This window comes from Mangifera indica, chromosome 7 (genome assembly GCF_011075055.1).
Source record: "Mangifera indica cultivar Alphonso chromosome 7, CATAS_Mindica_2.1, whole genome shotgun sequence".
NCBI lineage: Eukaryota > Viridiplantae > Streptophyta > Magnoliopsida > Sapindales > Anacardiaceae > Mangifera > Mangifera indica.
The window spans coordinates 327,123-352,576 of NC_058143.1; the positions used below are offsets into that span (position 1 = coordinate 327,123).

The 25,454-nt window shown below is 34.1% G+C and overlaps 3 protein-coding genes and 1 pseudogene across 6 annotated transcripts in view; 2 read left to right on the forward strand and 2 right to left on the reverse strand.

Moving 5' to 3' along the window:
• LOC123221696 (2-alkenal reductase (NADP(+)-dependent)-like) overlaps positions 1–24,150 on the forward strand; it is a 79,607-nt gene extending 55,457 nt beyond the window's left edge. The window contains exons 1-5 of one of the 3 annotated variants that reach the window (XM_044644593.1): positions 19,455–19,871; positions 19,974–20,148; positions 20,734–20,900; positions 21,001–21,083; positions 21,819–22,296. In XM_044644593.1, coding sequence (XP_044500528.1) covers positions 19,647–19,871; positions 19,974–20,148; positions 20,734–20,900; positions 21,001–21,083; positions 21,819–22,197 — 1,029 coding nt within the window. In that variant the 5' untranslated portion in view covers positions 19,455–19,646 and the 3' untranslated portion in view covers positions 22,198–22,296. Of the gene's footprint in view, positions 1–19,454; positions 19,872–19,973; positions 20,149–20,733; positions 20,901–21,000; positions 21,084–21,818; positions 22,297–23,989 lie in introns of those variants that run through there. The other 2 variants (XM_044644595.1, XM_044644596.1) reach the window with 2 other exon arrangements.
• LOC123221690 (2-alkenal reductase (NADP(+)-dependent)-like) lies at positions 4,650–7,197 on the reverse strand. 2 transcript variants are annotated; one of them, XM_044644586.1, is made up of 5 exons: positions 6,863–7,192; positions 6,095–6,272; positions 5,555–5,721; positions 5,231–5,313; positions 4,650–5,137 (listed from the first exon to the last, which is right to left on the reverse strand). In XM_044644586.1, the coding sequence occupies exons 1-5, from the start codon at positions 7,097–7,099 to the stop codon at positions 4,759–4,761; spliced, it is 1,044 nt and encodes a 347-aa protein (XP_044500521.1). In that variant the 5' UTR covers positions 7,100–7,192; the 3' UTR covers positions 4,650–4,758. The 2 variants fall into 2 exon arrangements, with proteins under 2 accessions (XP_044500521.1, XP_044500522.1); XM_044644587.1 differs by lacking the exon at positions 6,095–6,272 and having other exon boundaries at positions 6,853–7,197.
• LOC123221694 (2-alkenal reductase (NADP(+)-dependent)-like) lies at positions 8,102–11,083 on the reverse strand. The gene is made up of 5 exons (XM_044644590.1): positions 10,534–11,083; positions 10,042–10,219; positions 9,567–9,733; positions 8,838–8,920; positions 8,102–8,575 (listed from the first exon to the last, which is right to left on the reverse strand). Exons 1-5 carry the CDS (start codon positions 10,765–10,767, stop codon positions 8,206–8,208), a joined length of 1,032 nt encoding a protein of 343 aa, XP_044500525.1. The 5' UTR covers positions 10,768–11,083; the 3' UTR covers positions 8,102–8,205.
• On the forward strand, positions 10,811–14,219 carry LOC123220772 (annotated as a pseudogene).
• Positions 24,151–25,454: the final 1,304 nt, after the last annotated feature.

The window sequence follows — 25,454 nt, forward strand, 5'->3', positions numbered from 1 at the left end:
AAAATACAAACAGGTGCGTGAAAATACAAAACAAGTGCGTAAAAATATAAACGGATGCGTGAAAATGTGAAAGGATGCGTAAAAATACAAACGGGTGCGTGAAAATGTAAAGGGGTGTGTGAAAATATAAACGGGTGCGTGAAAATGTGAAGGGGTGCGTAAAAATACAAACGGGTGTGTGAAAATACACCCGTGCGTGAAAATATATTTATAATAATATATTATATAGTATAATATATTTATAATATATAATAATTAATATATATTGTAAAGGTTCTCCCGCACCCCTTTTTATAATCCCGCACCCCTTTATAAATTATAAAGGGGTGCAAGGATAAAGGGGTGCGGGAGATCCCCTGCACCCAACACCACTTTTATAATTATAAAGGGGTGCGACAGATCCCCTGTCCCTCGCACCCCTTTTGTTTCTCCCGCACTCTATTTATATTTCACGTATTCGTTTGTATTTTCATACATCCATTCACAATTTCACGCACCAATTTGTATTTTTTCTCACCCATTTTGTATTTTCACGTACGGGTGCGTGGAAGGGTGCGGCAAGCATTACAGGTGTGGCAAGCATTGCGGGTGCGTGGAGGGTACGACAATTGCTGAAAGGGTGCGTAAAGGGTACGACAATTTCTAAAAGGGTGCGTGAAAGGGTGCGACAATTTTCTGAAAAGTGCAGGAATTATTAAAGGGGTGCGTGAAAATAATAAACACAAAACGGGTGTGTAAAAATACAAACAGGTGCGTGACAATATGAAAGGGCGAGTGAAAATACAAAATAAGTGTGTAAAAATACAAACGGGTACGTGAAATTGTGAAGAGGTGCGTGAAAATACAAACGGGTGCGTGAAAATACAAACAGGTGCGTGAAATTGTGAAGAGGTGCGTGAAATTGTGAAGGGGTGCGTGAAAATACAAAACGGGTGCATGAAAGGGTGCGGCAAGCATTACGGGTGCGTGGAAGGGTGTGGTAATTGTTGAAAGGGTGCCTGGAGGGTGCGACAATTTTCTGAAAGGTGCAGGAATTATAAAAGGGGTGCGTGAAAATAATAAACACAAAACGGGTGTGTAAAAATACAAACGGATGCGTGACAATATGAAGGGATGAGTGAAAATACAAAATGAGTACGTAAAAATACAAACGGGTGCGTGAAATTATGAAGGGGTGTGTGAAAATACAAACGAGTATGTGAAAATACAAAACGGATGCGTAAAAATACAAACAGGTGTATGAAATTATGAAGGGGTGCGTGAAAATATAAAATGGATGCGTAAAAATACAAACGAGTACGTGAAATTGTGAAGAGGTGTGTGAAAATACAGACAGATGCGTGAAAATGTGAAGGGATGCTTGAAAATATAAACGAGTGCGTAAAAAACAAAAGGGGTGCGGGAAACACAAAAGGGGTGAGGGAAAAACAAAAAGGGTGCGGGAAAATTATAAAAAGGTTACAGGAGAATTATAATATATATTTATATTATAAATATATTATATTAATATATTATATTATAAATATATTATATTTATATTATATAATAATTAATATATATGGTGAAGGGGTGCAGGAGAAATTTCTCCCGCACCCTTTTTTATAATCCCGCACCCCTTTATAAATTATAAAGGGGTGCGGGGATAAAGGGGTGCGGGAGATCCCCCGCACCCCGCACCCTTTTTATAATTATAAAGGGGTGCTGCAGATCCCTCGTCCCCTGCGCCCCTTCTGTTTCTCCCGCAACGTTTTTATAATTCCCACACTTTATTTATATTTCATGTATTTATTTGTATTTTCACACACCCATTTACAATTTTCTGCACCCCTTTATATAATATAAAGGGGTGCAATTTCCCGCACCCTTCACACACTCGCACCATTTAGTAAATTCCCGCACCTTTTCATGCACCTGTATCCTCTCACGCACCCGTACCCTTTAGTCAATTCTCATACCCTTTCACATTTTCACGCACCCATTTGTATTTTCTCACACTCGTTTGTATTTTCATTCCCTTCCCGCACCCCTTAACACTTTCTTGCACATATTTTGAGAAAACGCACCGTTTTGAGAAAAACGTACCGTTTTCGATATATCCATTATTTTTTATATATATCAATCAATTTTAAATTTAATTATTTTATAAATTTATAGGTTTTATAAAATAAATTTTATAAAATTTGTGAATTTTATTCATAAATTTTTTTCAATCTATAGATTTTCAATGTGTTTTTCAATTTTATTCATAGATTAACATTTTCAATCTGTAGTATATCTGTTTATCAATCTATAGATTTTATTCATTACAGATAAATTAATTTTAATGTGTATAGTTTAACATAAGTAATTAATCGATAAAATAATACGGTAAACATTGAGAAATTAAATGAGGGTATTTTTGAAATGAAAAATTCAATTTGCTTAAAAAGGTAAAACATATGAATTGCTGTCGAAAAACGTTTAAGCGGAAAAGCGACTGCCTATTTTAATTAATATCCCTAATAAGTTTTCATTTATAATTCTGGGGGTTAATTAAAATTAACAATTCTATTTTTTTAGTATTCTATTCAACTTTGGTCTAATGACTATAATATCCTTGTATATGGTCTTCTCTCCAATTTCTGGAACAATATAACTATGGTACTTAAAATAAGAACGAAATTGAATATTAATAATGATGTGTTATTATGTGATTTAATGATTTTAAATTAAAAATAAAGAATGTTTAATCACATAATGATATATTATTATTGGATACAAAATATTATTCTTTCTAGAATTGGTTCAACATAACATGTTTAGGTATTTATAACTGTACTCTTGGGTTTATAATTCACAATACTGCTATACAATTGATCTAATATTATATAATTGAATGATTTTAAATTGAAAGGAAAAGTAAACAATTATATTATTTACTCGTATGTTATCAAATTAATTTGTATGAATACGCAAGTAAAAAATGGTAAAATGTAATTGCATTCTAAAATTCTTGTATAATAAAAATATACGAACGCAGATTTGCTGAGGAGTTACAGTCTACCACAACCTTAAAAAGATGATGGTCCAAATGGGTCAACCCATTGAGACATGGTGGTGAACCCAGGTGGCACTGGCCAGTGATCCTTCCACTGACAGAAGAGGGAGGAGGTCGCTGCTCTGTGAAGCCAGCCTCACGCTATACCCTCCGCTCTAGAAGCCATGAACCTCCAGCCTTCGCCAGGGATCCAAGGCTCATCTCCTAGCTTGGAACAGGCTAGCCAGTTAAAAGCCATCCTGAACCCGACTCAAGTGGTTGAGTTAGTGTCCCACCATCTCAAAACCCCTACTTGGGTTACAAGCTCACGTTACCAAACTCGGCAAGTAAGCTCCTTCCTTCATACTAGCATATACTAGTTGAGATGCTCTTCAATATCCGATGTGGGAACTGTAAATGCTTCATTTCATAATTTCATTCGCCCTGGATCTTGACTGCCTTCGTTCCTTGGAAGATCCTTACAATGGCTTATCTTCATGGACACCAGGTTCTTTCTGTAAATATGGTCAGGTTAATTGCTGCGGCAAAGATGATTTCAGGTTATTCAGTATTAATCTGACAGCTATGGGGCTCAAAGGGACACTTTTAGAAATTCATATCCATGTTAAAGTTTGGACATTTCAAGTACCAGATGACATCTGGCCTAATTTGACATGCCTCTCAACACTTGACCTCTCCAGCAACAGATTTTTTGGTCGAATCCCATCAACATTAGCTCAGTGCACTTTTCTGAAAGAGCTTGCAGTAAACAACAACCGTTTTGCAGGTCAAATTCCGGGGCAATAAAACCAGCTTCAACATATCAACAAGTTCAATGTTGTTCGATATGATGATGCGAATTAAGGAATAGACATTCCAGATGAAGAGTTGAGAGTTCTAGGGGTGTTCCGGTGAGGCGAACAGGTGTTCTAAGTGTTGTAGCAAGTCAGATCAAGATTGTTCCACTCGCTGTTATTGGTACTTCAACGGAATCTGAAAGCTTCATTCAGAAGGTGGACCATAATTGGTTATGCTTTTATTGCAGTTTCTGATATGACTGTTTTCATATCATTGTATTTCTTGGATACACTCTGAGAGTGGGAAGAAGATAACAATGGGAGAGATGATCCTGCGGCTGATTATGACATGAGAAAGAAAAGTACCAGACATGAAGTTCATTAGCAAAGACTTTGTGGCATCTAATAAACAAAATAGTCACATAGTAAAGATAAAAAACAAGTGCTATTTATCTTGGTTTACCTAAAACCGGGTTATATCTAACCATATTAATATAATTCAATATTTTGCCATCCTCTCGTTATAATGAATATATTTGCTATAGAATTGTTATCAGACTTAAACAAGAAAATAATACGTTTATATATTATAAGAGTAACTCTAGAATTCTTATTCCTAGCTGCTCTTTATGAGATAAGCTCAGACAGAGGATGACGATATCGTTTAATGGATTACACCGTATTCACTAGATGACAAGAAATAGGGAGAAGGTAGTTAAATACACTCATGGGTTCAAGGCTATGTGCATCCATCTACTTCCGCATTAAGTGGGGGACCCATATGCATCAACATAGTGCCTTTAAACAAAATGGTAACCCTTTCGAACAATAATCACTGTTCTCCGAAATCAATTTAAATTATATATATATATGTGTGTACATACACACATAAAATTATTATTAGAAGAGTGGCAATAAAGTATACAAGAGAAGAGATAGCTTCACTTACTCCCTAGCAACAACAACTAGTTGTTTCCCAATATTGCGTCCACTGAATAGACCAGCAAGAGCAGCTGGAGCATTTTCCAGACCTTCAACAATGTCTTCAAGATAAACAATCTTTCCTTCTCGGATCAAATCCAAAACAACTTCCAGGAACTTTGAATATTGAGGCAAGTAATCGAAGACTACAAATCCTTCTATGCGAATCCGATTTCTAATAGTATGCAACAAATTGTGTACACCTTCAGGCTGGCTGAGATAGTACTGTGAGATCATTCCACACACTGCAATTCGACCCTTAAGTCTCATGTTTAGAAGCACCACATCCAGTAATTTTCCTCCTACGTTGTCAAAGTAAATGTCAATGCCTTCAGGAAAGCACCTGGAAAAAAATTGAAATTTCTGATGAGTTTCCGCGCCTCTTATTAAGGCAACAATGGCTTCTGCTTCCATCACCTCTGTTCCTGAAACTTACCTTTTCAAAGCTTTATCCAAATCATGTTCCTCCTTATAGTTGAAAGCTTCATCAAATCCAAGCTTGCTCTTCAAGATGTCAACCTAGGTTTTTGTAGGAGGAAAGAGAGAAAAAATGAAATGAAGTTGCCAATTCTGATAGATCGTAAAAAGAATTAGTTACACTGAATAAGTGCCGCAAGATTATATGTTAATGTGACATCTTGGTCTAATAGTCTAGCTCACTGCCATGCTAAGGTAATTTCAGTTAAACTGCAAGAAATCTATCAGATAACAATGGTAGAAGTAGAACAAAAAATGAGGTATTCCAGGAGGAATAGCCAACCTTCTTTTTACTTCCAGCACTTCCAACAACGTAGCAGCCCATCAATTTTGCAAATTGCCCAACAAGCTGACCAACTGCACCTGCTGCTGCTGAAATGTATACATTTTCTCCTTTCTTAGGAGCTGCTACTTCGTAGAATCCAGCCCAAGCAGTAAGTCCAGGCATTCCTATACACAAAACAAAACTGTTAAGTACTCGCCAAGAATTTTAGAACATGTTCTAATAATTTAGAAACTCAAACTATTTAACCGCTTTTATCTTACCACGTCAAGCGATGTGGGCTGCTCATATATGCCGATAAAATATGAGATATGTTAAGTATATATGGGCATCTCATTATTAAATATCCCTTGCACTTTTAAGTCGCATATTTGTTTTCAAAACCTAAAAGCATGACTATAACAGATTGTAATGTCCAAAACAAACAACATCTTAACAATGGACTCACCAAGAATTCAAAAATCAATACATCAAACATACAAAAGTTTTCCTATAAACAACTAATAAATTTTATTATGAAGACATGCAAATAGAACTCACCAAGAATTCCAGTATAGTAAGACAAGGGAACATCAGTATGATGGATTTTGAATAGGCTTTGAGGGTTCTTAATCACGCTGTATTCTTCCCATCCAACAGTTCCCCAAACCAAGTCCCCTTTCTTAAATTCTGAATTCCCTGAATCCACAACTTTAGCCACTCCAACCCCTTCTAATGGCTGCATGAATTTTCCACCGTTAACAAAAATGCAACAGAAAGCTTGCATAAGAAACCAAAAAATATGGAGACCCAAATTCAATTCGATGGAAAACAAGAGTTCCCGTATCAAAACAGACATTCCGGTGAGGTGAACGGGTGTTCCAACTAAAATATCAATTTTGTGCAGAATTCTAAGACAGGTTGCTCCATCGAATGGAACAGTTGTTTCATCTGGAACGGGGTTGTTCCATCTAATGAAACAATTACTCCATAGAATGGAATGGCCATTCCGTCGCAAGTATAAATTTGTACTCTTCCTATATTTTAGACTTTAATTAAGAGAGACTTAATTGAGTGGCTAAGGTTTTACAGTTTCTAAGCTTGATAGCCAAGACAGCTATCAGTCTCATGCATTTTCCTTGTAATTAAACTTCAAAGTGCTCATGAGTTTTCTTGAGTTGGGTTTCCAAGTAAATTATTTCTGTTCTTCGTTTGCTTTCATTACGAATTTCCTAGGTTTCTGCATAACATAAACATCACAAAGCAAAACATTTTGTGTAATCTAATCAACAAGATAAGAGAGCTTAAAGACATTTCACCAATGCTTACAAAGCCAGGTTTGAAAGAAACGAAATCAGGATGTTCAAACTTCTTCATGCGGCTCCCCATAAAAGGATCACAAGACAGGTAAAGATTCTTCACAACAACGGCATTTGAACCTGCCTCTGCTGTCAAAGACATAATCGAACCAGTCTTCACCACCATATCAGATTCTTTTGGAGCTCCATGAATAAAGTGCTTCAATATCACTTGCTTGTTGTTCATCACTTCGCCTGCACTAGCCATTTTTGCTTCTTGTTGCTGCAGCCAGCACGAAGATGAGTTGCATGATTGCTTATCTCGTTTCAGCTTGTGGATTATATTTCTCTTCAATCTCCAATGGTTTATTGATTGCAAGACTTGTTACAAAATCGAAAGACAAAGCACTTTTTAAAGGCCCAACAGAGGGCCCAATTCTAAGACCCAATTAAAATACAATAAACAAAGTTAAAATTTTGTCTGTTCGTAAGTACTAATGATTTATATTATTATGTAATGGTGAACCTTAATTCTTTATTAAAATTACCTTAATATATGAAATTAAGATCAATTAATTTAAGGTCGGATTCAATTCAAGCCAAGCCTAATAAATCCTTAGCCCCAGAGTGACTCAAATCAAAGAGAGTTGATTTGATATCAATGAGTTAAAACTCAATCTCGATTAAAAAATAATTTAATTTTAGATTAGCTTGAAATCGTATTATTCAAATTAACTCAAATTGATTGTTTTTTAAGAAAACAAACTCAATTCTTAGCTTATGTTTGACTTGTTTAGTTTGAGCTTGAATTCATTCTTAGACAATTAAAATTAAATCTAACCCTAAGTCAATTCCTTCTGCTGGAGGTCAATTTCTCTGTGCTGGCCTAAAACTAAAACTTGAGGGGCCAAGGTTGAATATAAAGAGATCAACGGCAAAATAATAAAATTTAGAAAGGGTTAGTATAAAATTTAGGGTGTTGTATTGATATTTTTTACATATATATCACCAAAAGAATTTTCAAATTCAATAGGGTCAAGTGACCCTCTTTGTCTGCCACAACAATTTCCCTCATCAGCCCATGACCAAAATGAACAATTAAGAGGACTCTCAACAAATTATTAGTTTTATTATTACAATAAAACTAATACCCAGTTTTGACTGTTACCCTTTCAAAATCTTACTTAGATGATGTGCACTAATTTTAATTTAAAATTATTAAATCAAATGATAGACACACTGAATATATAATTGAATATTTAAAACTGGATACAGATAACATTATTTTTATTATTATTATTATTATTAGAAGTGGAATACAACACAAGGGCTGGGAAACAAAAATGATACAATTTACAGAAGGCTTGAATAAGATTACTCCCTGGAAACTAAAACTACTTGTTTCCAAACATTTTCCAGGCCTGCAACAGCAGCAGGAGCATTTTCAAGGCCTTCAGAAATGTCTTCATGATAAACAATCCTCCCTTCTCGGATCAGAGGCAGCACATCATCCAAAAACTCTGAGTATTGAGGAAAATAATCAAAGACCACGAATCCTTGCATCCGAATCCGCTTATGAACGATTAATCTCAGATTCTGAGCACCTTCAGGCTCTTTGAGATTGTGCTCTGCGCTCATTCCACACACCACAATTCGACTATTAAGTTTCATGTTTAGAAGCACTGCATCCAGCATTTTCCCCCCGACGTTTTCGAAGTAAATGTCAATGCCTTCAGGAAAGCACCTGGAAAAAATAATGGAAGTTTCTGATGAGTTTCCAGTTTGAGCGGCAATTAGGAGTGAATTTGAACCAAACCAAGTTCAATTTCAACTTCTTGTATTGTAGTTGAGTCTTCAAATGGACAAGCTCAAATTCAAACTTGTCAACGTGGAGGGAGCTTGAGCTTGCCTTTCTTGAACTCATTTTAAGTTCAAGCCAACTCGGCTTGAATCCACCACTAGGAGAAATGGCCCCTGCTTCCATTTCTTTTGTTACTGAATTTTACCTTTTCAAAGCTGCATCCAAGTCTTTTTCCTCCTTATAGTTGAAAGCGTCATCAAATCCCAACTTATTCTTCAAATTTTCAACCTAAAGAATTTGTAAGTGAAAAGTAACTTTTAGGGACAAATCAGATGACAGGAATTGAAGCATTATAAACTCTGTCACAAAACCCAATGGAATACAAACAATAAAAATGCACAAATGTTAAACACAGGAATACAAATATTTACGTGGATAACCCAATATGGGAAAAACCATGGGTAGATAATGAAGAAAAATTCTTATGGACGAAGAAATTTGTTCTCTCTATTTGAGCCCCTATCCTTGGCTTACTCTAATTTTTTTGCTGCACATACTCTCCTCTGTACATTCATGTTAACACAACTTTCATATACCAACTGTATACACTTGTACTTTTTGTCATATGTCCACACTGTACAACTGTAGGCCGCTCCAGTTCATAAGTTGTACCCGTTTTGTTCGATTAGACTAATCAGTGGACAGAGCTCTAACCGCTGCATTTTCTGAATGTGACCAGAAAGTTTCATACTGCAATGGCTTTTGGCCTAATCCCTCCATTACCATCATAGATCTCTTTGCAAATTTACCTTTCAAATATTCACTTTCTAATTTAAATTTAGATAATCTCCTACAAAATTCAGGTTACTACTATACAACAAACTGAATCTTAGGTTTATTCACGAGTGAGAAATTCCCAGAGGAACAGGCTCACCTTTTCTTTACTTCCAGCACTTCCAACAACATAGCAGCCCAGTAACTTAGCAAACTGCCCAACAAGCTGACCAACAGCACCTGATGCTCCTGAAATGTACACATATTCTCCTTTGTTAGGAGCGGCTATTTTATGAAGACCCGCCCAAGCCGTCATTCCAGGCATACCTATACACAAAAAAACAAAGAACAAATAATTCGTCATCAAATCAGTTAAGTATCCCATACTGGTTGGGAATTAAGTTGGGTGCTAATATATAGAAATGTGACCGAAAATCTCATCCTTTTGGCTAGCTTTTGGGGTGATGCCCAGTAACCAAAGGTATCAGTCACCTTTCAGCTAGCTTTTCGAGCCCTCTAACAAGGGCCCTTATGGGGAGGATTATTAAGTATTCCACATTGACCTTGTAATTGTCAAGTTATTCCGGATAGAAGATCCCAAGATTATCAAGAGGAAAATGGAAGAAAATACTCACCAAGAAGTCCAGTATAGTAGGACAAGGGAACATCAGTATAATGGATTTTGAAAAAGCTGTCAGGATTCTTAATCACACTGTATTCTTCCCATCCAACTATTCCCCAAACTAAGTCTCCTTTCTGAAATTTCGGATGCCCTGAATCCACAACTTTGGCCACTCCAAACCCATCCATTGCCTACATTTTTACACCACCAACTTCAATTAGAAAGCTTCCACATAACCAAAAAAAAAAAAAGAAATCCAATCCTATAATTACTTAACGTGATATCAGTAAATAAAATATCTTGATCTGAGCTAACATATAAAAGTGGGTAATTGATTGAATAGTTCAATAATAGTTTATGGATGCACTTAATAGATAGATAACACCATTATGAGTAATAAATTTAGGTTGAACTCGAGCTAATTCATGTTTAAGCTCAACTCAATATGAATTTAATCCTATTTAATAAAACACAAAACAAGTATGCAATTCAAGATAATGCTTACAGATCCAGAAGTAAAAGAAGAGAAATCAGGATGCTCAAACTTCTTCATCCGGAGTTTCACATAAGGTTCAACAGACAAGTAAAGATTCTTCACAACAACAGCCTTCGATCCTTCTTCCACTTTCAAAGATATAGAGCTTGTTTTCAGCTCCATGTCAGATTCTTTCGGAGCTCCATTTATAAGCTGCTTCAATATCACTTGCTTATTCTCAATCACTTCTGCACCGACTGCCATTATCGCCCTTATTCCTTTACTCTTTTCCTTTTTTATCTCTGAGATGCTGAAACATGATGATCGTTTTTTCTATTTATAGTTGCAGGATATAGTTTTTTTATGTCGTTTTGGTTTCGTATTCTTGTTTGAATTAGCCTGATCTGAATCAGCAGTGACGAAAATTTGCCGTAACAGAAAAATTAAGGATAAAATTCTGGGATTTTGTTTACTTTCTTATTTGGTGATGACCTTCTGTCTTCTTTCTCGAATAGTACTGGACTGGATCGAAGCTGTTCAAATCTGATTTGGATGGAATAAACTAAGTTCGAATCAAGAACAAGAGTAGTTTAATAAAAAAACTGAATTTAAATCGGTTCAAATATTTAAATTCGAACTAGATTACATCAAATCTGCTCGCTGTCAGGTTTTACGACGTCTCTCTTTCATCTTATTTTATTTTATCTTTTAAGTTTTCTTATTCTCTTGATAGCGAGTTTGCCACGCATCCTTCTTGAGTTCACTATCAAAGTAAACGCCCTTGCAGGTATCATAAGGAGCTCTAAAACTTTTATTTGTCTTTTCATGACACCTGTTTTTTTTTTAATGTAATATTTAAATAATATATTATGATATAATTATATATTTATATTATTAATTTAAAATTATTAAATTAAATAATAATATTTAAATATTTAAATAATAATAATAATTTATATAAATAGTAATATATAATCCTTCAAGTTTCAATTTTCAATTATATAATATAACATGTCCTCTTTCCATTTTGAAAAAAAAAAGTGTTATACTCCCACTTTCTCTATTAAAAAAGAAAGTGTTAAAAATTTCAAAAAAAAAATTTAATAGAATAACTTTTACAATACACCGTAAAAATGAAATTACACTAAGGTTATTTTTAAAGGTGTGTCCACGGTCGAGTTTGATAAAGTTTAAGAGCTTTTTCAAACTAAATTAGAAAAACGATTTTAAAAATTTTCAAACCAAATTAAAAATATATATTTTAGTTTGATTTGAATTAAGAGTTGAATAAATTAAAATCATTACTCATAAATGAATTTGAACCGAGAAAACTTTTGAGATCGAATCAAATTGATTCGAGTCTAACTCTAATTATTTTTATAGAGAATGATGAATTATATAGTATTGATAATTAAGTTATTTTATAATACTTTTAAAAAATACAATCATATTGATGACAATTATAAATATATTAGTTAATAAATTTTTATTAAAACAAATTTTTATTTTTATTTTTATTTAAAATATATTTGTATTATTCTAATATTGACCCTCTAAATTGTACTTAAAATTTAAGGAGAAAATGTGTATATTTCTGCAGCACGAGGTGCAGTTTGGTCAGATTGTGGGACAATTTGATAAGTTGATGGGTTGCTATGTTGTTGGAAGTGCTGGAAGTAAAGAAAAGGTGAACCAAATACTTCATTCTTTCAGTGAAGTTTTTGTGATTCTTGCTTTCTAAAATTCATTAAATTTTAATTCGCTTGCACTGGGACTTGTCCTTAACGATGGATTCGAGTCTGAACAAGTCTAAATAAGAATTAGGGTTTTAACTCGAGTTTAACCCCTTTAAACTACACTTGGATTGAAACCCAAACCAACTGGGGTTGAATCTACCCATAATTGTGGTATCAATACAAGCAGTAGCTGGTCCCCATACCCAGTCATTGTCCGAAAGAAACCTTATCTTGTTGGCTTTCTAATTTTATTCATTTTTCAACAATAAGTTTGGCCACCTCATTCTTTTTAACTTTGAAAACGTTTATATGCATGGTCCGCTTACAATTTATTGGCTGTAGGCTTAATTATGAACTCTTTGATGAAGATCCAGAAGTTGATCGGATCATTATTCAATGGTAAAAGAGTAATTTAATCCTAATAATATGATAGAATTTTATTAAGTGATCATTTATTTACAAGTTAAGGTCAATGTTTTAACAATTGGATTGGGCATTGACCCAATCAAGGAATAAAGGTTTGACTGACTGTTAGATTGAATCCACAACTTGGCTTGTATATATCAATTTCAAACTCAATGCTAACTCTGACTTATTTGTTTATTTAGTAATATTATTATCTTATTAAAGACATTATTCATCTCTTCAATAATACTATTTATCTTTTTGACCATCAAATCTTGATCGAACCAATCAAATCAGTTGATTTAGTTTGGTTTTCAAAATATTGATAAGGTTAATATGATGACATTGAATAAAGAGTTAATTGATAGTTTGGTAACAATTTGTTAGGTTGAACTCCTTAAGAACAAGTTTGGATTTGATGAAGCTTTCAATTACAAAGAGGAGCATGACTTGGATGCAGCTTTGAAAAGGTACCATTCCAATTCTAATCCAAGTTATCACTTTATAAGTTTTTTAATGAATAGACTAAACTCTTAAATTTTTCTATTAAAGAAACCAAATTTTCAAGCTTTTCCATAGAGTCAATCTGATTTTCAGTTTTCTTATTAAAGGTACCCAACAATCATATTTAAGGTTGTTTTGTTTTGTTTTAGAAATAAGTTGATTAGTTTAGTGCATTTGATAAGAAATAATGAAAGTTTAGTTCTTTCAACAAAAGAATTCAGAAGTTTGAAATATCAATTTCTTTTATAAAAAAAAGTGATAGTATAATGCCTCTGCTTAGGGGTAAATATGAATTGAGCTGAGTTCAAACACCCTTTATCTTGAGTTCATTTTAGTTCTTGAGCTCAAAGTTTGAAACTGAGTTAAAGTTTTTTACTCAAATTCATAATTCGAATTCGTAACTCATTGGCAAACAATGTTATTTTACCCAATAATGTGCAAAATGATATTATTTCGATAATTGTTTGACATAACTCAAATTAAGCTAAGAGTCAAACTTAAATAGAATTATGACATCCACCCGACTTGCAAGTTGAACACTATCAAGCTTGAGTTGCACTTGGTTTCATAAAACAAATCAACCTCTTTAGCTCAAGTTTGACTAAAATGAATTCGAATTAAACCAAACAAGTTGGTCGGTTTGGGTCCAGCCCTCCGAATCTAAAGACTATCATTCTTCTTGTGGATGCAGGTACTTCCCAGAAGGCATTGACATCTACTTTGAAAACGTGGGAGGCAAAATGCTGGATGCAGTTCTCATAAACATGACATGAGAGTCAATGGGCGCATTGCAGCGTGCGGCATGATTTCACAGTACAATCTTAACCAGCCCGAGGGCGTCCACAATCTGATGCACATTGTTTACAACCGGGTTCACATAAAAGGGTTCGTGGTTTTCGATTATTTTGATAAGTACTCGAAGTTTATCGACCAGGTGCTGCCCATGATCCGAGAAGGCAAGATTGTGAACGTTGAAGACATAGCTGAAGGCCTGGAAAATGTACCTCAAGCTCTGATAGGATTGTTCAGTGGCAAGAATGTGCGAAGCAAGTAGTACTGGTTGCCAAAGAGAAATTAATTAAAAATAATTCAATTTAAAAAATCAGTATAAATTTTAAAGATTATATTGATATTTTATATATATTTAAAAGGGAGAAAGACTATGTTTCACCCATTTTTTAGCCTTATCTCAAACATATATCCATGTCTGATGAAAAACTTAAACACTCATACAAAGTTTAATCTGTTTGGACTCACTCACATATTTTCTGTCAGGGTTAAGATGCAAATTCGTTATTTTATCAATAATATTAAATAATTAAAATTTTATCTCATTTTCCCCCCTTTAATTTAAAAAACTAACATTTATCCCCTGAATTAAGTTTTAAAAAATTCACTTTTCCCCCTGAAATGCAACCACTTTTTCCAATGACAGCGTAGAAGTTTTCCTCTAGAAGTCGACCACCTCGAGATGGCGATCGTCGTCTAAGAGAATGGACAACGTTCTGTCGTCCAGTGAAGCTCAACGAGTGTCGTTCAGATCTAGATGACGTTCGTCACTCTCCCTTTAGTCACATCGTCACTAGTGGGCGGAGGGAAAGTGAAAAAAATTAAGGATTTGGGGGGCCGGGGGTGAAAGTCACTTTTCAAAGTTTAGGAATGCGGGTAAAAGTTAATTTTTAAAATCGAAGAGGGAAAATGCGATAAAATTATATAACTGAAATGTAAACAGTAAAATGACAATTTTACCCCTCTATTTAATGGAGAACTTAACGACAGTTTAGAGATAGGTGGGTGTTTGCATTTTTCATCAGATGTAGATATACTTTTGAGATAAGAGTAAAAAATGGGAGGGAAATAGCCCTTTTCCCTATTTAAAAAAGTTCAAAATAAAGGGGTCTACTGTTGGGTTTTAGGCTTAGGAATATGTTTTGATTGCCAAAAATGTGTTCATTTTCTATGTATTTGTACTTATATTGTGTAATTTAAGGCTCTGGGACCCTTTTTCCCTATATAAGAGGTATTATTAGAGTAAATTATATTTTCCAACCCAAGGTTATATTTAGGTGACATAAATAATGTTTTTCACCTAAAATCAAATTAAATTTTGAAAAAACTAATAAATTTTGAAAAATTAATGCATTAAATAGGTGAAAGTTCGGTCCAAAGATCAATCTTATAATCAATACACTAAATAAATTAAGAGTTTAATTTTAAAATATCAGTAAAAATGATTAAAATTTTTACTCTCATGTTTGAAATCTCCTTCCCTTACCACTCAAGTTGTCTCTTATTATATCATGTCCATGGCTTTTATATTGGTCTCTTGCCTTGTCTTTATTCATTACTCTTCATCATCTATGCTTAAAACCCGTGAAACTCTTTTTTCACGAACTCTTTCAATGACTTTTCTCAATCAAACCCTCATCATCTTTGACTTCTCTCCGTGACATGGTTCAATCGGTAACAATGATAAGAAAATTAAAGTAACAACTTGGGTTTAAAAGATTTAATTATAGATTTTTTAAACCGGTAAAAATGTTAAGTTATCATATTTAGTAACAGTGTTATTATTTTTATTTTCTTATTTTTAGATGATGTAATTATTCATTGCCTATAGAAAAACTGTATTTTGAATTTGATTTTAGATGAAAACGAGCAAGAAAGTACTATCGGGCAAAGCTTGGGTGGGGAAAATGTGATTCATTGAAGGAAAAACAGTAAGAGTGTGGCAAGGCATGCCAACTTGGCACCCGACTCCCCCATGTCCTTGGTTCTGGTGAAGCATTATTTCTGTACCCACCAGTAATTTAATTCTCATACGCCACTAGAAATAAATACATGGTTGTCGCTTCCAACACCAATTAATATGCAAATGCTGGTAGACTTAAAGATTCTTTCCTGGAATAAATGCTTTGACAGGTAAACGAGGAGACAAGGGAAGATGGTTTTAAAATTAGGGAAAACGTCTCACCCATTTTTAGCACATTCTCAAATCTATACCCATAGGAGATCAAAAACTCTTTTTTTCACCTATAACTAAATTGCAGTATATTTTTTCAGTTAGAGACAGGGGGTAAAATCATCATTTTACTGTTTATATTAAAAAGTTATAAAATTTATTACTTTTCACCCCTTTTAGGTTTTAGAAACTAACATTTCACTTTTACCTAAAGTTTTTAAACTTTTAAAACTAACATTTTCACCCCCAAACCTAGGGTTTTCATATTTTCCAAAATGTAACCACCCCCCATAACTTTCAAAACTAGCAGTTTCACCCTCATTCTTCAACTTCATCTTCCAACGTGGTCTCCAACATCATCATTGGCCTCCTCCTCCTCTTGGTGTGACGACGGTGGTGCGATGAAGAGATCTTCATCTCCTCATCGCATGGTGCAACGAAGAGATGAAGATCTCTCTTCATCACTCCACCTAGAAGACGCATCGTTGTCCTTCGTAGCTTATCGCGTCGTCCAGACACGACAACAAAGAACGATTAAGCATCATCCTTTGTCCGTTCTTCCAAATCTGAACGATGCTTCGTCGTCTAGATCTAGGTGATGAAAGGTTGTCCTTCATCGTCCTTTGTAGTCGGAGATGAGAGATAGGTCGAATGTATCGACCGTCGGTGGTGGCCGGAGAAGGAAGCAAACCCTAGGGGTGAAATCTAAACTTTTCAAACTTTGAGGATGGGTTTGTTGTTAGTTTTTAAAGCCTAGAGGGAGAAAATGGTGAAATTTTAAAGTTTTAAACAGTAAAATGATGATTTTGCCCTTGTCCCTAACTAGAAAAATGGACGACAGTTTGGTCATGAGTGGGAAAAAGGGTTTTTGATCTCTCATGGGTATAACTTTGAGAATGAGCTAAAAGATGGGTGGGAAATAGTCCTTTTCCCTTAAAGTTATTAAGTAACTACCTTTGTCAAACATATCACATGCATCAAGCTTGACACAAAGATCGGATTTTATCTCTGATGAAACTTGAATAAAATCTGGTTTAAGGTTATATTCTTGTATAGGTTATATTCTTTTAAAAAAAATTTCTTTATATATATATATATATATATATATATATATATATATATATATATATATATATGTCCTTATTAAATTAATTTATTTTATAAAAATAACTGCATTCTTTTACAAAAGTTTTTTTTTCAAATATATGTATGAATGCATTAAATCAATTTATAATTTTTTTGGAAAAACATAATTATATTCTTTTACAACTTTTTCCCAAATATAAAAGTTTTCATTAAATCAAATTATTTCTTAGAAAAAATATAATTACATTCTTTTTTTAGAAAAAGCCTTTTTTCCAAATATATTATATTATTTTACAAAAGTTTTATTTCCAAATATATGTATGTTTTCATTAAATTAATTTATATTTTTTGGAAAACAATAATTGTATTTTCTTTTATAAGAGATTTCTTTCTATATATATATATATATATATATATATATGCATGCTTTTATTTAATCAATTTATACTATTTTTGAAAAGTAAAACTATGTATGTCTATTTTGAGTACAAAAATTAGTATACATTTGATGTATATCATCAAATGATTGAATAACTTTGAATTAAAGAATATAATAGGCCAAATAACTAATTCCCGCCCAAGGTTTTGTGTAAATCCAACTTACTTTCGCTAACTTTAAGAAACTTAAATACCCACCTATCTATTAGTTTTAGTTGTTACAATCAGGGATACAATCGTTATTTAGAAATTTTTATTTAAACAAAGAAAAATGTTTTTCTTTTTTTCCCTTAACTTTAAAAACTAATCATTTCCCTATAGCTTAATTTTAAAAAATTAATTTTTCACCCCCACTATATATGTTTTTAGGGTTTTTTATTTTTAGAATGAATAGCCACCCCTATCAAAGTTTGAAACATTGCACTTACACCCCAAAAACTTAATTCCATTTTTCTAGATGACCGTTCTTTCTGGAATTCCTCTATGATGGCATCTCCCTTCCCTCCCAGGTGGTTTTTCGATGCAAACACCATCAAAAATTTAATTGAAATGGTCAGATTTTCGTGAATAAAGCTTCTTGAAATGATGACAAATTACGATGACGATCAACCGAAATGTTGATCTTTAGTGTCCTTCATCTTTAGGAAACACCGATCTGAGTTTCCTAAATACCAAGGATGTCAAAGATCGACATTTTGTGCCAATCTTCATTGTAATTTGTTGCCGTTTCAGGAAGCTCCATGCATGAAAATCCGACCATTTCAACCAATTTTGGTGGTCATCCACGGCAAAGGAAGTTACAACTGGTATCAGTGGTCATCCGTGGCAAAGAAAGAAGGTCGATTGTCTCTGAAGAAAGCTTACCAAAGAAGGAAAGTAAAAGAGAAACCCTAGGGGTTAAATGGTAACTTTTCAAACTCGGGTAGGGGGAAATTTATTAGTTTTTAAACCGAGGGAATAAATGTGATAACGTTTTAGTTTTTTTAATATTTTTAATCAAATAATGATTTTACCCTTAACTATAACAGCCAAAACTAACATATGAGTGAATATTTGAGTTTTTGAAAATTAACAAGGGTGAGTTTGGATTTACACTAAATCTTGGGTGAGATTAAGTTATTTAGCCAATATAATAACATATAATCTTATGTATATTCATTTGTAAAATCAAAAGTGGACACACTTATTTCTCAAAATCATGATACAAAAAACTAAAGATATTTATTGGGTCAATTTCGAAATTTTTCATATACATTAATGCATTCACATTGTAACATGTAAAGTACAATTGTAAAAAAATTAATAACAAAAAAATTATAATGTTTGTGCACAAAGTGCATTTTTATTTTTTAATGTTTATGATTTTTTTTTTAAATTTTTATAGTGTTTAACCTATGAGTTAATGTTAAATCATATCGTAGGTTACAACTTTAAAACATATTTTCCCACCGACTAAGCCTATTGGATCCTAGTAAGATAGTTTAAACATACGGTCCGATTTAGATCCTAAAATCATGATTATGTCATCATAATATCATAAACATTATGGACACTACATAAAAAATATATTTGGTGGAATTACAAACCGATGCATTAAATCCAGACCAATTGGTCACAGTTAAATCGAGTGACATCATGATGATGTCATTAATTTGTCCGACCAATCAGACCTATCAACATTCGGACCGATCCTTTGAATGTCTAGAAACATGGTTGCAAACTTGATATTAAGGAAGTATGCACGCCCTAAATGGGAATAATTGACTTTCATCCTTGAAATAAATGTGAAAATAAATTTGCTTAAATTGCTAACGTAAGTGCGTTTGTAACAATGCTCTCTCGCCTTGGCCATATCGACAAGATAATTTCACAAGGTTCAGACTTCTCAACAGCTTTTAACTCCATCCCCACATACCCAACTCTCTCTCTTTCTCCCTATATCTATATATATTTCTTGCTGGAGTTCTTTTTTCATGGTTCAATTTTCATACTTTTTTTTCTAAAAAAAAATAATGGCTGAAACTGTGAGCAATAAGCAGGTGATTTTGAAGCACCATGTCTTAGGTTTTCCAAAGGAAACAGACATGCATGTCATCAGTAGCAACATTGCTTTACAGGTCCCAAAGGGCTCAAATGGGGTTCTTTTAAAAAACCTCTATTTGTCTTGTGATCCTTACATGAGATCAAGAATGAAGAAGATTGAAGGGCATTATATTGAGGCCTTCAAGATTGGCATGGTAAAATTAAGCGATTCAATTCTCCTTTGAGACTTTACTTATTTTAATGTTTATGTAGGTTTAAATTTGGGATGATGATGATAATTTTGAACATGCATGCAGCCTCTGAGTGGACATGGGGTGGCTGAGGTTTTAGATTCTGAGCATCCAGACTTCAAGAAGGGAGATTTGGTTTGGGGGATGACAGCTTGGGAAGAGTACAGTCTGATTACATCTCCAAATTTGTTCAAAATTCAACACACAGATATGCCTCTTTCCTATTACACTGGAATTCTGGGTAAGCTTCAGGCCTTCTACTGTTGCAATTAATTAAAGAACAAATTTAGTTCATTGGGAAGAAGCAATTCTATTGATCTGGATAAATGATTTACTTCTCTGGCTGCAATATTTGTGAATGCTTTAGTTGTACATTTGCAATCCAGAAACACTTTTTTGTCCCTTGAAATATAGTTTTGACAAAATTCATGGATTCACTTTTTGCCGGGTATTGTCCGTTATAGACTACAATCTTAGGTTTTGTAACAAAAAATGTGTCTAGACTGTTTAAGAACAATTTATTTAACCAGTTTTCTCTGTGAAGTGAGGACAGCAGTTGTTCATTTCTTCTGGTGATAAGGTGTGAAAACTTCTTGTACTGTCGAGGTTTTTGGGGATAAGAAAACTGAGAAAAAGTTTTGACAGTCCTATGTAATTCAGAGTCCGCACAAAGTTTTCACACCTGAGTTAAATGTTGATTGAGATGACAAGGAAGAAGCATGTTTGTTAATGTTCCGAACAAACCTGTAATCACTTTTCTTGCTTCTGGTTTGTTCCTGGAGATGGCCTAAGTTCATCTGATTTGTTGTTAATTAATACTTGATAGGTATGCCTGGTATGACTGCTTATGCTGGATTTTATGAGGTCTGCTCTCCCAAGAAAGGAGAGACAGTCTTCATTTCAGCAGCATCAGGCGCCGTTGGTCAGCTAGTTGGGCAGTTTGCAAAGTTGCTGGGTTGCTATGTTGTTGGGAGTGCTGGGACTAAAGACAAGGTATAATTCTCACAGTCCTGCTAAATTATTACTGAATTGCTTTCAAACTCTCATGTTGAATAAAGCAGCCCACTGACTCACATGTTTCTTGTACACTTAGGTTGATCTGCTGAGGAATAAATTTGGGTTTGATGAGGCCTTCAACTATAAAGAAGAACCAGATCTTGATGCAGCTTTGAAAAGGTCAGTAGCAGCACTACTTGATGAAAATTCATATGTTAAAGGTAGTTCATCAGAGCCTTTTATTGATACAGCTTCAAAAGTTCAACATCAATATGTTGTCCTTGAAGCCGGTAACAAAATTCTGATTTTTGTTGGTGGTGTTCCAGAGAGAACATCATTTTAAGTGCACTTGGTTTTTAATTTATGTTTCGAACCTGAAAAACAAGAAGCAAACGGATTGTTAGATGTACAAATTTACAGCAGAAAATGGTGAGAATAGACAATGAATCTGCATTAATCCAGCGAGCTTTGCAATAGATGAGACTTTGCTATTCCTTTTCACACAAAAGATGAACAATCAATAATTTTCCCTCCAATGTATGACTTTCAAGAGGCCAGAATCTCTCCCAAAGGCTACCTAAACAAACCCAATTTTTCCTCGACTCCTTCCTTCTGAAATCCTTCTCTTATACTTGCACATAAACTGCCTTTATAACTGCCCATGTTTCCCACTCATATTCTTGGCCCTAGCTGCATTCATAACTGCCTACTTTCCCATTTCATAACTGCCTTTCACAACTGTCGGCTTCCCCATTTCATAATTGCCCGCTTCCCACCTACATAGGAGTCCTAACAATACATTGCCCTAAATGTTCTTTGACCTATTTTTAGAAACAGGGGAACATGTAAATCAGAAGCTCGATGAATTTTCCTGACGTTAAAATATGGTACCAATTATTCTGTACTATTCAACAGGTACTTTCCTGAAGGCATCGATATATACTTTGAAAATGTAGGGGGTAAGATGCTTGATGCAGTGCTTCTCAACATGAGACTCCATGGTCGAATTGCAGTGTGCGGAATGATCTCACAGTACAATCTTGAAAAACCTGAAGGGGTGCACAACCTGATGAACCTGATTTTGAAACGGGTTCGAATAGAAGGATTCCTGGTTCCCGACTACTACCACCGCTATCCAAAGTTTCTGGAAATGATTGTTCCTCAGATCAGAGAAGGAAAGATTGTATACGTAGAAGACATCGCCGAAGGCCTTGACTGTGCTCCTGCAGCTCTGGTTGGGCTCTTTACAGGTCAAAATGTTGGCAAACAAGTAGTTGCAGTTACTTATAACTGAAGTATTTAGCTGCTTTTATGTTCTTTCTGTTAAAAGTTAGAAGTTACTGGATTGTTATATATAGCTACTTAATTATGAAACAGTTTTGTTGTTGTTGCATGAACTCTTTCTCCTTGTCATTGTTGTTTACATTTTGTTAAAAGCGTATTATGTCCCTGCTTGAGTCTGAAGCTCATATTAAATTAGCTAGTTCTATACAAATACTTTAGTTGGTTAGATCTTTTATCTGTATAGGAATTGGCGAACATGTCAACTTTTAAGGCGTGATGCATAAAAGTTTCTGCTACTCGGATAGTGGGTGGGGTCCCGCTGCCCAAAGAGTAGATGGGGCCAGGGGGCAGCACCTTTGGGTTCGTAAGTGGTTTGGGGTTAACCTAAGAAGAGTCGTTAGAGAAATTTTTTTGGGGAATATGAATTTTATTGGGGGTCATTTTGGGAATAAGAATCTTTGTATATATATGCATTGTTATCTTGTATGAGTGAATTGTAAAGAGACAAGGAAATATTGAAATTATATTGATTCTGTTTAATGTTACTCGAGTTGGGTGAACTAGGACAAATCGTGTCCTCTTTCTCTTTACGGTTTATGTGTTTGTTTGATTCAAAATTCTCCGGTTCATTCATTCATTGTTAAGCTTGGAGTTAGGCCAGCAAAAAGATAACATTTCCTAACAAATATACAAAACGATTTGCTAACGATTTGCTAAAAGTCTTTAACATCTACAATTTCATTGGTTCTTTAAAAGTCAATATGTTGGCAAACAAGTGATTGCTGTCGCTATTGTATGAATCTAGCTGGTTTAAGGCAACAGGTTCGCAGAATGCCACAGGGTAAGCTAAAGCTTCTTGCTAATCTCATGCGAACGCTGCAATCCTATTTGTTGGTGTATCACACAATTGTAATAAAGAGATGTGATGGTGGCTCAAAAGCTAACTGTTAAGATTAAAATGTCCAAGCTCATATAAAATTTACGCTATAAGTTCATAATTTCTAGTATAAGATCCAATCTTCATACTTTATATTTAAGATTTTAACAAATGTTCACCTAAATTGATTTTTCTGATGTAACTGTACCTTGGTTTTTCTGGTGCAACTAGACCAATAATGTAAGAGGCCCGGCAAAAAGATAACTTATTCAGACAATATTAGAAAGTTTGAAAATTTCTTAATTTGTCCATATTCATCATGGCTTTGATCACATGCATAAACGTTAACAAAAAACAAAATTCTGCATACGTACAAACAGCTTTACCAGTTTCCTCAGTGTTTTTACATACAGAAATTGACAGAAAAAAATTGCAGGTGATATTGAAGAACTATGTGTCAGGTTCTCCGAAAGAATGTGACATGTATGTCACCACTGGCGCCATAGAGTTGAAGCTGCCAGAAGCCTCAACTGGGATTCTTGTGAAGAACTTATTCCTGTCTTGTGATCCATACATGGGAACAAGAATGCAGCCCCCATTGGAAGGATCTTCCTATTTTGATTCCTATAAACCTGCTTCGGTTAGTGACCGGTTCCTGTTTTGTTGATCATTTGATGTCTATCAGATTATATATTCTAGGGATAACAACACTCAGAGGTGTCCAACTATCACTTTTTTTTTTTTCATTGAATAGACCAAAGTTTGTTTTTATTTTCTAATGAAGAGACTCAACTCTCAAATTTTCTTATTAAAGGTACCAAACTTTTAAATTTTCCTTATGTATTTCCTATTGAAGATACAAACACAATTAGAAGTTTCAAACAAACTTTATGTATTTTCTTATTACAGGTGCCAAATTTGGCAGGTACTTTCCTGAAGGCATTGATATATACTTTGAGAATGTTGGGGGGAAAATGCTTGATGCAGTGCTCCTGAACATGAGACTCCATGGCCGAGTTTCTTTATGCGGAATGATTCGCAGTACAACCTTGAAAAGCCTCAAGGAATCCACAACCTGATGATGGTTATAGCAATACGAATTCGGATGGAAAAATTCGCGATTCCTGATTACTACTACCTCTATCTGAAATTCTTGGAAACCATTATTCCTCATATAATGTACAGGAAATCGTGCATCTCGAAGACTTCACTAAAGGCCTCGAGAATGCTCTTTCAGCTCTCGTTCGACTCTTAAATGGTGAAAATGTCGAGGAACAAGTGGCTATTGTCACTTGATTGCGAGTTCACTTGATAATAAAAGAGCAATGTTATGTATAGTTACAATGAATACTAATTTAATAAAAATATGTATTATATAATTATGCATTACTTTATTTTTAATAAATGTTCGACCTCAAATTTGAGTTCAAATTGAATAAACCAAATTCAAGTGCCATTGGTTAATTGGTCACATTTTATTCATGAAATGGGTTGAATTGGTATTAGCTTAGATACAGATCTAATGTACTTATTCGATCTAATAAGTACCTTGTGTCAAAATTGAGAATCACATTCGAACCGCTTTGAGCATTCAAGTTTAAATCGACTCAGATCAAACTCAAAGTGAAATTGTTTATAAGAATTCGAGACAATCTCAAGTTAGACTTTGTTCGAGCTTGTGATTTTTCATTCAATATTAGTTTAATTCATTCAATAAAAAAAATCAAAATTTGATCTCTTTAATAAAAAAAATCAAAAATTGTGAAATTGTGAAAGTTGACATGGTAACCAACAGATTAAATTCAATTTTAATTAATTATAATTCGAATTTTATATTTAATAATTAGATAGATAAAATTATTTTAAATTTCTAAACTTTTGACCACCTTATTATGTCAAGAATGTTGAGAAGAAGAAAAGGCACTGAGCAGTGTGGCAACCTCTGACTTTGAAAAGGAGAAGCTTCTGGTACTATCTAAGTATATAGGGCAGTCAAAGTTGGATTCCTCCCTGTGCCATTTCTTTGATCAAGTCTTGGCTTATTTTAGGTAAGATTTCATAACACAAACACTTTGGTTTTGGCCAAATTAATCAGAAAAAAGGTTGAATAATCTTATATACTTGTTGTAACCAATTAAGCAGAAAAAGGTTGAATAATAAACATGTTCAAGCACTGCCTGTTTGTTATTGAGCCATTACCATTTTAATGGTGCTGAAGCATTGAGCAGTGACAAGCCTTAATTGCAAACCTTTATTAACATCAAATAAGTTAACCCTTTTGTCATAATTGCAAACAAGCCTATTTAGAACAGCCAAAAATCTTATAAGCTAAGAGTGAGCAGAGTATCTCCTCTGCTCTGTAAACTTTTAAAAACAGAGGTGTTGTATTT